This window comes from Suncus etruscus, chromosome 1, assembly GCF_024139225.1.
Source record: "Suncus etruscus isolate mSunEtr1 chromosome 1, mSunEtr1.pri.cur, whole genome shotgun sequence".
Taxonomy (NCBI): Eukaryota; Metazoa; Chordata; class Mammalia; order Eulipotyphla; family Soricidae; genus Suncus; species Suncus etruscus.
Genome location: NC_064848.1, coordinates 62,452,391 through 62,464,611, shown reverse-complemented (window position 1 = coordinate 62,464,611; position 12,221 = coordinate 62,452,391). Strand labels below are relative to the sequence as shown.

The following is a 12,221-nucleotide window of genomic DNA, read 5'->3' as shown; positions in this document are numbered from 1 at the left end:
TTCTGGAAGAATAGCATGTGGCTAAAAATGAATGGGAGAAATTTAACTGATATCCTTAGATCATAGAAAGTAGATGTAGGGGCTGGAACAATAGCGCAAGCCATAGGCAGGACAGACTGTGGTTCGATCCCCCAGCATCTCATATGCTCCCCTAAGCCAGGAGCAGAGCCAGGAGTAACCCCTGAGTGTTATTGGGTGTGGCCCAAGAACAACAAAAAAAAAAGTCAAAATTCTGCTTATAGTTAAAGTGATTGGAAATTGTTGACAGGGAAACCTAAGTTATAAAATTATGTAAATTTTTTATCTTTGAGGCTGCTTCTAGCAATGCTCAGAGGGACCATATGTTGTGGGGAATCAAACCTGAGCCCCCTGGATCATCAGTTCAGCCCCAAACTTCACAGTTTGGGAATTACAGGAACTGCAAATAGAAAAAAAAAAATACATATTGGGAAATAATGCTAACACAAGAATCAACCAAATTGGATGACATGGAATTGCCATGGGTGAGGGTAGGAAGGTTGTTGTGATCAGATGTGCTTTGGCCTATGAAGAAGCTATATCAGAGAAGAGACATTATTATATTATTTGAAATTAGGAATAGGTGAAATTTATAGATTTCCACTTCAGTTAAAGTTTGAGTTCACTCAAAGTCTGTGTGTGTGTGTGTGTGTGTGTGTGTGTGTGTGTGTGTGTGTGTGTGTGTAACCTACATTTTTTTAAATAGCATATCCTATTCTTGCCTGAGTACTTTCCTTGATTTCTCCCACCACATTTTATAACATAAACATCTTCGTAGATCCAGCACTATACTACCCTGAGAGGCATTTTAAATCTATAATCTCAATAAATCTTACCTCTTTTCTAAAACTACTTGTTATTCAACATGTCCCATATATTTTTCTCTACATTGTACTTGCAGTTGTTTTGATAATTGATCATACAAATTTATTGAGGACTTGATGATCAGTTTAATTGTAAAGTTAGAATCTTACTGTCATAGAGATGACAATAGTAATACTTTCTTTGTTTTGTTTTGGGCAATGCACAGGGGTTAGTTACTCCTGGCTCTTCACTCAGATCATTCCTGGCAGGCTCAAGGAACCATATGGGATGGCAGGAATCAAACCTGGGTTGGCCACGTACAACGTAAATGCCCTACCATTCGTTGTACTATCGCTCTGACCCCAACAATAATACTTTTAAAGGCAAGAACAATAGTAGGATAAATGTAGTAATGACACTTAAAGTCAGCTAATTACAAGTGCTTTAAGGTAAAAAAGTGAAAAGGAAACATATTTAAGCATGCAGATGAGTGCTGAAAAACTTTGTTTTATTGTTTTCCTGGCAGTGAACTACCACTGCCCTTATGTTTTATAGTATGTTCTGAAAGTATCAAATGATGCTATGAAACTTTGCAGTCAATTCTTTTTATTTGCATTTGAAGCATCCTACAGATAAGACATGATTAGCCCCAATAGTGTAAGGGGTTAGTGCATCCCGACAGACAATAGTATGAATACCCAGCATAATAATTTAGTTCTCTGAGCACCTCTAGGTGTGGTTTAATCCTCTATCCCCCAACAATTCAGATAAAAGATAAACATTTTGGCCGTGTGTGTGTGTGTGTGTGTGTGTGTGTGTGTGTGTGTGTTGTGTGTGTGTGTGTAGACCACCAGTTATATAGTTATATTGGTACACAAACCAAACATTTAAGTGAATGTCATTTTGGCCGCGCGTGCGTGTGTGTGTGGACCACCAGTTATATTGGTACACAAACCAAACATTTAAGTGAATGTCAATGTGTAGCACTTGTCTGAATCTGTACTGCAGCCAGAGCAGCAAATTTAGTGCTAATGTTCCTTGAGTTTAAAATTGCTTTTTTAAAGGGCCGGCATGATAACACAGTGGTAAGGCATTTTTGCCTTGCATACAGCCAACCTGAACCCTGGTTCTATTCCCAACATCCCATATGGTCCCCTGAGCCTGCCAGGAGTGATTTCTGAGTGTAGAGCCAGGAGTATTCTCTGAGCATAGCTGGGTGTGGCCCAAGAACAAACAAAGCTTTTTTGAAAATTTAAGATTTTTTTTTTTTACCGTTTTTATTTTTTTTAAATATTGAATTATAGAATTAAAAAATAATACAGGGCTAGAAACACAGTGCTGGAATTAAGGCATATACCTTGGATATGACTGAGCCCAAATGTTACTGAGTTCAACCTTAGAAACCCTGAAGCACTGCCAGGACAGCCTGTATAACTCCAGGACCCCAACAGTACTACATCCTTCGGTATTGAAATGCTGGAGAGTGGTGGGAGGAATGGCTGAGTAATGCTTCATAAACACTTCCTTCTACCTCCAATAGCATTTCACAGAATAAGGGGGCCGGAGTGATAGCACAGTGATAGGGTGTTTGCCTTGCACACTGCTAACACTGGACGAAGTCAGGTTTGCTTTCCGGCATCCCATATGGTCCCCAAGGCTGCCAGGAGCAATTTCTGAGTGCAGAGCCAGGAGTAACTCGAGTGTCTTGAGGTGTGGCCCCCCGAAAAAAATTTCACAGAATAAAATTAATTTTTTTTATCTCAGTCTTGGCAGTAGACTGTTATAAATGAAATAAGATTTGCCATTAATCGTTTTTTGGGTCATACTGGTGGTGCTCAGGTCTTAACAATATTCTCTCTCTCTCTCTCGACCTACCTTGATTTTTTTTCATAGTCGTAGCATTTTATTTTACTTTATTTTATATAATTACATTAGGCACTGTGCTTACAAAATTGTTCATGGTTGAGTTTCAGTCATAGAATGCACACCACCCTTTACCAGAGCACATTTCCCATCACCAGTGTCTCCAGTTTCCCTCCTAACTTCCCCTGCCTGCCTCTGAGCTAGGCATCTCTTCCTCTCCTACCCTTTCTCCTTTTTCTCTCCCTCCCTCTTCACTTCTCCCTTCCCCTCTCCCCCTCTCTCTTCCCTCTCCCTCTCCTTATCTTCCTGTGATTTGCACTATCATTAATGAAGGCGTATATATCACTATCCCCTTTCAGTTTCAACTATCATTGTCACATGGCCCATTCTCTACCCTATCTGCATTCACCATTCTTTTTGTCAAGTTTCCTACGATGAACTGATCCTCCTAGCCTTCATCTCTATTGTCTCTGGATATTATAATCATACTCTTTGATTTTTCTTATATCCTACAAATGAGTGTGATTATTCTATGTCTGTCCCCCTCTCTGACTCATTTCACTCAGCATAATTTCATAGCCATCCATGTATAAGCACATTTCATAACTTCATTTTTCCTAACAGCTGTGTAAGTATTCCATTATGTAGATGTTCCACCGTTTTTTTAGCCACTCATCTGTTCTTGGGCATTTGGGTTGTTTCCAGATTCTGGCTATTATAAATAGTGCTATGACAAATAATAGAAATGCAGAGGACTTCTCATTGTGTTTTTGGGTTCCTAGGGTATATCCCTAGGTGTGGTATTGCTAGGTCATATGGAAGCTCAATTTCTAGTTTTCTGAGGGATATCCAAAATGTTTTCCACAAGGGCTGGACCAGTCAGCATTCCTGCCAGCAGTGAATGAGAGTCCCTTTCTCCTCACATCCACACCAGCACTGGTTGTTCTTGTTCTTTGTGACCGACCTTGAATTTTTGAGCCTGGGTAATAGGAATATGAAAGTTTATCTTATTAGTATTCTACTTTTCATATACATTGATTTTCCTGTAACTGTTTTATCAAACAACTTATGGGTAGAAAATTAGTATTTAAAGTGTTTTCTTTCCCCTCTACAGGCCCTTTTAAACCTAGCAGAGCGTCTGGGAGAGGCTAAGCCACGAGGACTAACTAAAGCAGATATTGAACAGCTTCCTTCTTACCGGTTCAATCCTAACAACCACCAGTCAGAACAGACTTTGTAAGTACATTCTGACATTGCTGTTTAGTTTCTTTTTCTACTTTTATAAAATAAAGCTCGAGTCAAAGATAATTTAAGAATCTATTTCATACTCCAGATGTATACTGTTAGTCACATGGGATGTTCAAATGAAAAGTTAAGTTTTCTTAGTTCTAGTGAGACTGCATTGGAAGATAAAGATGTAAACATTCTATTGATGATTGTTCTTCTGGATTTTTAGATTTTCTCTAAACTTTAGAATCTTTTTCTATATAAAATGCATGTAAAATAATAAACATTAAAAGTATACAGTTCAGTGGCTAGAGTATAGAGGATAGCATAGAGGATAAGGCACTTGATTTGAACACAGACAACCTGAATTTGATTTCTGGCACTGTCATTGATCTTCCAAATTCAACCAGGAGTGGTCCCTGTGTGCAGAGGCAGGAATAAGCCCTTATCACTGCTAGATGTAGCCTTAAAACCAAAATATACAGTTCAGGGCCAGAGAGATAATACTGTGGGTAAGGCTATAATCCTTTATGTACCCTGGTTTTTTTCTCAACGTCTCATATGATTCCCCCAAGCACCTTTAGAATCATTCCTGAGCACCACAGGGTTATAGCCTAAAAGCAAACCCATATAAAGTACACAGTTCAGGATCTGGTATATAGTAATAGTTTAGACTGCATGCAAGTTTTGCTAGGTTTGGTCCCTGGCACTGTAGGCCTTCTTTATATTATGGCCCCTGTAACCCTAGCACTTCTTTTTTTTTTTTTTTTTTTTTTTTTTTTTTTTTTTTTTTTTGTGGTTTTTGGGTCACACCCGGCAGTGCTCAGGGGTTATTTCTGGCTCCAGGCTCAGAAATTGCTCCTGGCAGGCACAGGGGACCATATGGGGCGCCGGGATTCGAACCGATGACCTCCTGCATGAAAGGCAAACGCCTTACCTCCACGCTATCTCTCCGGCCCCACCCTAGCACTTCTTAAGAGCACCCTTTGCCCTCCCAGCCCATTGTGAGCTTTTTCTAATGATATGGACAACCAATGCATTCAGTTTCTGTTTTCTTAACCCCTTTCTCATTAGCAGCTACTCCCTCATTTCTCTCCAAACTTAAGACATTCTAGCATTATCCACCACCTTCACTTAACTTTTGATTTTGTCTTAGTTTTGCAGCCACACCTGGACATGCTCAGGTTACTTCTGGCTCTGTGCTTAGGAGTCAGTCCTGGCAGGTTCAGGGGCCATATGGGATGCTAGAGATCAAACCCATGTCAGTCGCGTGCAAGGCAAGCGCCGTACCCACTATACTATCACTGTGGCCCTAACTTTTTGTTTTTATTAGATTTTTGCATTTTGGGCATTCCACATACATGGCTTCATATGGTCTTGATATGTATTGGTTATATGATATTTTTATAAAAATCTGAAAGCTGGGGCCAGAGAGATAACATTGAGGTAAGGCATTTGCCTTTTATGTAGAAGGTCATTGGTTTGAATCCCGGCATCCCATATGGTCCCCTGAGCCCGCCAGGAGCGATTTCTGAGCATGGAGCCAGGAGTAACCCCTGAGCACTGCCAGGTGTGACCCAAAAACAAAACAAAACAAAACAAATCTGAAAGCTTTCATATAGGGTAGCATTTTCAAATCTCATGTTGTAATTTGTAGTAGTATTTTCATTATGTAGCAATCTACCATTCCATTTTATGAATAGATAAATGGTTTTTCTATCTATTGATGATTGTTTACTTGGGAGGTTTCTACTTTTTGTTTAGTATGAATAATACCATGTATATTAAATATAAATGTAGATCATAGAAAATATGCTTTCTGGCTGGGCCTATGCAAACAATTTCCACATTAACACAGTCTTTGCTGTGCTCCTTTCACTCATTCTTTATGTTTGTTTGTTTGGTTGGTTGGTTTTTGGGCCACACCTGGCGGCGTTCAGGGGCTGCTCCTGACTATCTGCTCAGAAATAGCTCCTGGCAGGCACAGGGGACCATATGGGACACTGGAATTTGAATCAACCACCTTAGGTCCTGGGTCCGCTGCTTGCGAAGCAAATACCACTGTGCTATCTCTCCGGCCCCTTTGACTCATTCTTAATGAATTACTGTATTATGATCAATTGTGTCAACAATCCCTTTTAATGTTAAGGGAGTTGCATAAATTTTTTGGCTTGGATTGCTTTGTGTAAGAAATATTGTAATGTACTACAATCTGGGGGCTCAAGGGACAAAGTAAATGTACATGTTAAAATTAAAAAATGTATGCATCTCTTTATAATGGGAAACAAATGATAAAAAATATATGCTTTCTGAATTTTTATTTCATTTCTCTTGGTTAAATAGCCATATATGGGGATGTTCTAATTTCTCTTTTTATTTTTCTCTCTTGCATAAATAGGTTACAGGGTTCATAATAGTCTGCAACTCAGTTAAAGTTAAAGTCTGTTTAACTTTCTGAAGCTTTTACAAAGTTACTATCATTTTATCTTCCCACCAGCTGTGTACAAATTTTCCTTGTCCTCCCTTGCTTATTAGCCACTTATTATAGCCACTCTAGTGGAAATGAAGTGAATCTCCTTAAGATTTTGATTTCATTTTCATGAAAGCTAATGTTACATGTTGGGTTATTTTAATGTAATTAATGACCATTACTGTTCAGATCCACAGTCATTTTTAAATTTACTTATTATAATATTGTTAGTTTTATTATTAGTTGGGAGCAACTCCTAGTTCTGTATTGGGGAAATGCTCCTGGCTCTGCTTGGTGACCATATATACCAGCAATAGAAACCCAGAACTCTCCGGCTTGCAAAGTGTGTGCTCAGCCCTTTGAACACTCTCTGGCCCTTTATCTTTTTATTACTAAATGTAGAAAATAGGTATTATATGTATTTGCCATTTAGCTACATGACTTGTTTGGGGGCTATACTTGGCAGTGTTCTAGGCTTACTACTCCTGGATGCGTACTTCAGGATTACTCCTGACAGTACTGGGGGGAAACCATATGTTGTGCCAGGGATTGAACGTGGGTCAACCACATGCAAGACAAGCAAGTGCCCTATTTACCACATTATCTCTCCAATCTAAATTCATAAGTTTCAAAAATGTCTCCCATTGGGACTGCAGAGATAATATAGGCTGTGTGCTTTGCACATGGCTGGCCCAGGTTCAATCAGCAGCATTCCATATGGTCCCCAAGCACCTCCTGAAGTGATTCCTGAATGTAGAGCCTAGGAATAACCCCTGAGCATTGCCATGTATGGCCCAAAAACAAAAAATAACTCCATTGTATAATTAAACTTATCTTCCTTTTCTCATTCTTGATAATTTTTGAAAAACGTTTTTTATTTTCCTTCTTTGTGATATCAGTATCCTCTCATTGTTATTGTTGTTTGTTTCTTCTTGGGAGGGGGGCCACATCTGGTGGCAGTCAGGGGTTACTCATAGCTCTGCACTAAAAAAATCACTCTTGGTAGGCTTGGAGACCATAGGGGATGCTGAGATCAAACCTGGGTTGGCAATGTGCAATACAGATATGTGCAATACAGATGCCCTATCCGCTTGTACTATCTCTCCAGCCCCTGTAACATCCTCTCATAAGCCATTGCCTAATCAAGGATTGGATAATTTTATATCTGCTCGGGTCTTTAATTCATTTTAGACTGATTTTTATATATAGTCTTAAGAGGGAATCCTCTTTATTCTTTAGCATGATGATATTTAGTTGTTTCAGTACCACTTGGTAAATATAGCATTATAACTGACTCTGGGTTTGAACCAGAAAATTTAATGATTTCTTTTAAGTAACAGATGCTTATTTAATCTTTTTATTGTCATTTTTCCTTCCAGAGTATTTAGAGTATTGTGTTTTAAAATTGAATAATATTTTTAATTGTATGTCTTTTTTTAATTTTAGTAATCATAAAATAGAAGACAATTTTGTGCCTAAAATGTTTTTTTTTTTGCTTTTTGTTTTAGGTGTGTAGTATGCATGTGTGATTTTGAGTCAAGGCAGCTACTTAGAGTTTTACCCTGTAACCATGAGTTCCATGCCAAGTGTGTTGACAAATGGCTTAAGGTAAAGTCATAGAGTTTGTAAAGAGAATAATACTGAACTTTCTTTATTAATTATAGTTATATTAGAATTAGTCCAGGTTTTTTATTGGAAGTAGGTATAGGAGACTAAATTGAGGTAGCTTTTTTTATAATTGCTGTAATGAAGAGAGCCAGTTTAAAACATAAGATTGTTTTAGATTGTCCAAAAGTTAAAGATGAAATATTTATGTCTGATAATATGTCTTATTTTTTTCCATCTATTATGGCAATAAGGCCTGAACTTATAGGCCACAGTTTACTCTAGAAGTTTAGAGGTGGACTTATTTGAAGAGAACTCCTTCATCCTTTATCAGAAATTTTTATGGGAGATAAAACTTATTGTTGCTTTTTGACCATTTTCTCATTTGTATATATTGCCCAAGAGATAGAGATTCAGTACTTAGGCCAGTGTGAAATTATATCAGGGCTTCCGGAGTTTTTTGGGGGTTTTGTTTGTTTCTTTTTTCTTTTTCTTTTTTACTATTTCATGTTACTAGTCTTTATAATTGACTCTAAAAAGTTATGACGTAATAATAAAGTAAGTCAAAACAAATAAATCAACTTTAGTTAGGAAGACAGATTGATGAGTTAAAAAGTAGAAGCATCCTTTCTTTTTGTTTTTTGGGTCATACTCGGCAGGATTCAGGGGTTACTCCTGGCTCTGGTCACTCCTGCCAGCACTCAGGGGCTACTCCTGGCTCTGTATCAGGAGTCACTCCGGGCAGACTCGGGACCAGGCTCGGGTTGCCAGGATTCAAACGGGTTTATTCTTTGTTGGCCTTGTGCAAGACAATCGCCTAACCACGGTGCTATCACTCCAGAAGCAGTCCTTTCTGTAAGCACAAATTAAGGACAACAGTTTAATTCATGCTGAATTTTGAGGTCTTTGACATTTTAGGAAAACTATTATTTTATTCATAACTCTGAATATGAGAACAGAATGAGCAGAACACTCAAATTTTTGTAACTTGATCACTAGAGTATAAAGAGACACCAAAGTCCCAGAGTATTGCGTGAGGTTTGGTCTTGATCCTTTGGAAAGTGTAGTAGAGGAGCCGGAGCGAGAGCAGAGCGGTAAGGCCTTTGTTTGCCTTGCAGGTGGCCAACATAGGACAGACCTGGTTTGAATCCTGGTATCCCATATGGTCCCCTGAGCGCTGCCGGGTGTGACCAACTCCCTTCCCAACCCCCTCCCCCCAAAAAAAGAAAAGTGTAGTAGAAAAGAAAATTTTCTGGGGCACAGGGAGAGGCAAATAAGAATATTCTGGACTAGACAAAGGGTATGTAGTGGTGATTGGAGAAAAAGGAGGAGGACTGGTTTGATAACTACCATACTATAGAAGAGGACTGGTTTGATAATACTATCACATAGAAATTTGACAGTTATATACAGTCAAGATTAGGTTATAAAAAATTAACTTCAGTGGTGAGGCCTGTTTCTGACCTTAGCATTCAGCAAACAATGGCATTCTTGAGATGTAAATTTACTCCAGTCACTAAATTTATATGAAATTGTGATGAGTAATCTTATTATTAATATGCTATCTTAAATATTTGAAACTTGTGGGGCATTTTTGTAAAATAAAATGGTTTGCATGTCCTCAAAGGATCAAAGAATGAAAAAATATATAAGAAATAAAAGCTTCAATTTTTCAAAATAAGTCGTTTTTATTTGTTTTTTTTTTTTTTTCAGGCAAATCGTACTTGCCCAATTTGCCGAGCTGATGCTTCAGAAGTTCATCGCGATTCAGAATGACCGACCTAAGAGCACAAATTTCATTTGGTTGTTCCTCATCACATGTATATACGGACTATATCCATTGAACTTAATCTGTGGCTTCCAGCCCTCCCTTTTTCAAAAGGGTCAATGGACCTTTCTTTGCACTGTGTGACTTAATCAACTATAAAAGCTTACAATTAGTCTTCACAATTATGGGATTGTTATACTAACCGTGTGACTGGAACTCCAAAGACTTTTTCTTTAGCTTATTTTGTGTGTGCACTAACATTCCCTGGTTTTTGTGTGATCATTCCGAGTGTTGCTGCAAGATTACAGTGGACGTGATCTTTTAGCATGTGCTTTTATAAAAAGTGGTAGCTCCAGATGATATAGCAATCTACCTTATATAGAGCCTTCAGAAACTGTGAGTGGAAATGAATGCAGCGTATGACTGTCGGTGATAAATGTTTCTGTGTGCGTGTGTGCAACTACTTGTGTGAGGGCATGGTAGCTAAAGTGCGTATGAGATCCTATATACCAGCATGTACCAAGAATGTGTGTGTAGTTTTAATTATGCTGCAATGTATAATCTGGTGTGTTATTTAAACAGCACTAGTACTGTACACTGGTTTATTTTTCCCTTGTGTTTGCTGTTGCACACTGATTGCTAAGGGTGCATCGATTATAAGCATTGAATACTCCTGTCCCTTTCCCTCCCAATGAATGGAATGAGAAAGCCTTCTTCCTTTGCTTCAGGCAGCTGTCACCTTCTCTTCGTGGTGGCCCCAAGTGGGTCACTTAAGAAAAAGCGTAGCAGAATCTCACTCCATGAACCTGATCTTTTTATTCAGTTGTGAAAAAAATTTTTTAATCTCCAACTTGCTGTTTTCCAAAAAGAAGGTGCAATATCATACATCATCTGTTAGCAATATTAGCATTTCAATCAATGGTTTGAATGTTGATACTGTTTTTTTTTTCCTTTACATTTCCAGTAAGCTTCTTATAGGAAGCACTTGTGATGATTTTTTAAAAATATTTTGATTTGTAGTCTATTCTGAAGATATGAGTAATATATTTTTAAGAATACCACTGGTCCCCCACAAAGTCTAATCTCTTTGACTTCTGATACTTTGCCTTTGTTCAAGTGCCCATTGGCAACTAAATTATTTTAAGTAAGCTGTATTTTTGTTTATAATAATTCACCTAACAAGCTCCAGTTCTGAAAGTTGCCTAGTTGTTCATCCCTCAGTAAATGTGCTTCTCATCAAAACCATTTTCAGGATGGATCAAATGCTGTGACAGTTCAAGTTCCTTAGACCTGATCTACTTCGATGTTTTACTGCTTTTGTTTGAGAAATTTTAATATAACAGGTGTCCAGAATACTTGCAGTATAAATAAGATTTGATTTTTGTATAAAAATAATGCTGTAAAATGGGAATTGACCTTCATTTAGTTGACCTGAAATACATAGTTGTGTGTTTTTTTTAAAAGGTCCATTAACCATAATTCAGATTATTTAAAGTCATTTTTTCAAGCAGTGCTTAGATTTAGCTCTTGTTTTAATGCATTGTCTGCCTCTTCTGCGGTTACTTCATTACTTTATTTACAGTAGCACAAGCTACATAATTTCAGTCAGAACTGTGATCACTTGCTTGCTACCAGCCTTACTCAGCTTTTTGTTGGCTCTGCATCAGCTTCTACTCAGTGTTAACTGCCTGTCACTGCCATCCTGTTTTCCCTCCCTTGAAGATTAAAAGCTCATCACAGTTTAGAACTTAGTAAAATCTATTCACACAGAAGCACAATTTTGCCCTTTTCCAAACACTGTTGCCTCTCTACTAGTCAAACAAACAGGATTTTGCATTCTTTCTGTTTGTTCCTATACTTGTCAGTGTATCAGATACACATCTAAAGAGTGGCAACATGTGACTTTTTAAAGCATTAGGGTTGTCCCTCGCCTATTGATGAAAAAGGTATGTTATGGCCAAAATGATTGGCATATAATCAGTTACATTACAAATCATGTATAGTTTAATCTTTTTTAATGAAAAATCATGTTTAAAATGGCTAAAGTCTATCTTACACATTGACTTTTATATAGCTGCAAAAAAGTTTATATCTGTACAGATTTAACATAACACTACTACACTCAGTATTCATTTTATTGAAGCATGCAATTAAAGCACTTTTTTCTAATTTATATAGATACCTTATTAACAAGGCACATTGTACTAATGCCCAGGAAAAGTAGCTTTTTTTCTCTTTCTGGCAACTAATTCGTATAGCATTCCTTTTGTAGTAAAATTTTGAGAGGCAGTTGGCAGTATAGGAGGCAGCAGGGTCAATTTTGGTAAAAATCTAAATTGTTGCACTGTTACGACTAATCTGTCTCGATCTTATTTGCATGGGACGCTCTAGACTTGCTTATGAAGTGGTCAGTGGGTATTAAGAACACACATGCATGTGACCCAGCATAGACCAACCACAATGAGC

The 12,221-nt window shown here is 37.9% G+C and overlaps 1 protein-coding gene across 5 annotated transcripts in view; it reads left to right on the top strand.

Moving 5' to 3' along the window:
- Nucleotides 1-11,621, top strand: part of RNF38 (ring finger protein 38) — a 78,702-nt gene extending 67,081 nt beyond the window's left edge. For all 5 annotated transcript variants that reach the window (XM_049773512.1, XM_049773504.1, XM_049773497.1 and 2 more), the window contains 3 exons: nucleotides 3,800-3,921; nucleotides 7,891-7,990; nucleotides 9,701-11,621. In XM_049773512.1, coding sequence (XP_049629469.1) covers nucleotides 3,800-3,921; nucleotides 7,891-7,990; nucleotides 9,701-9,763 — 285 coding nt within the window. In that variant the 3' untranslated portion in view covers nucleotides 9,764-11,621. The remainder of the gene's footprint in view (nucleotides 1-3,799; nucleotides 3,922-7,890; nucleotides 7,991-9,700) is intronic.
- The last annotated feature ends 600 nt before the right edge of the window (nucleotides 11,622-12,221 follow it).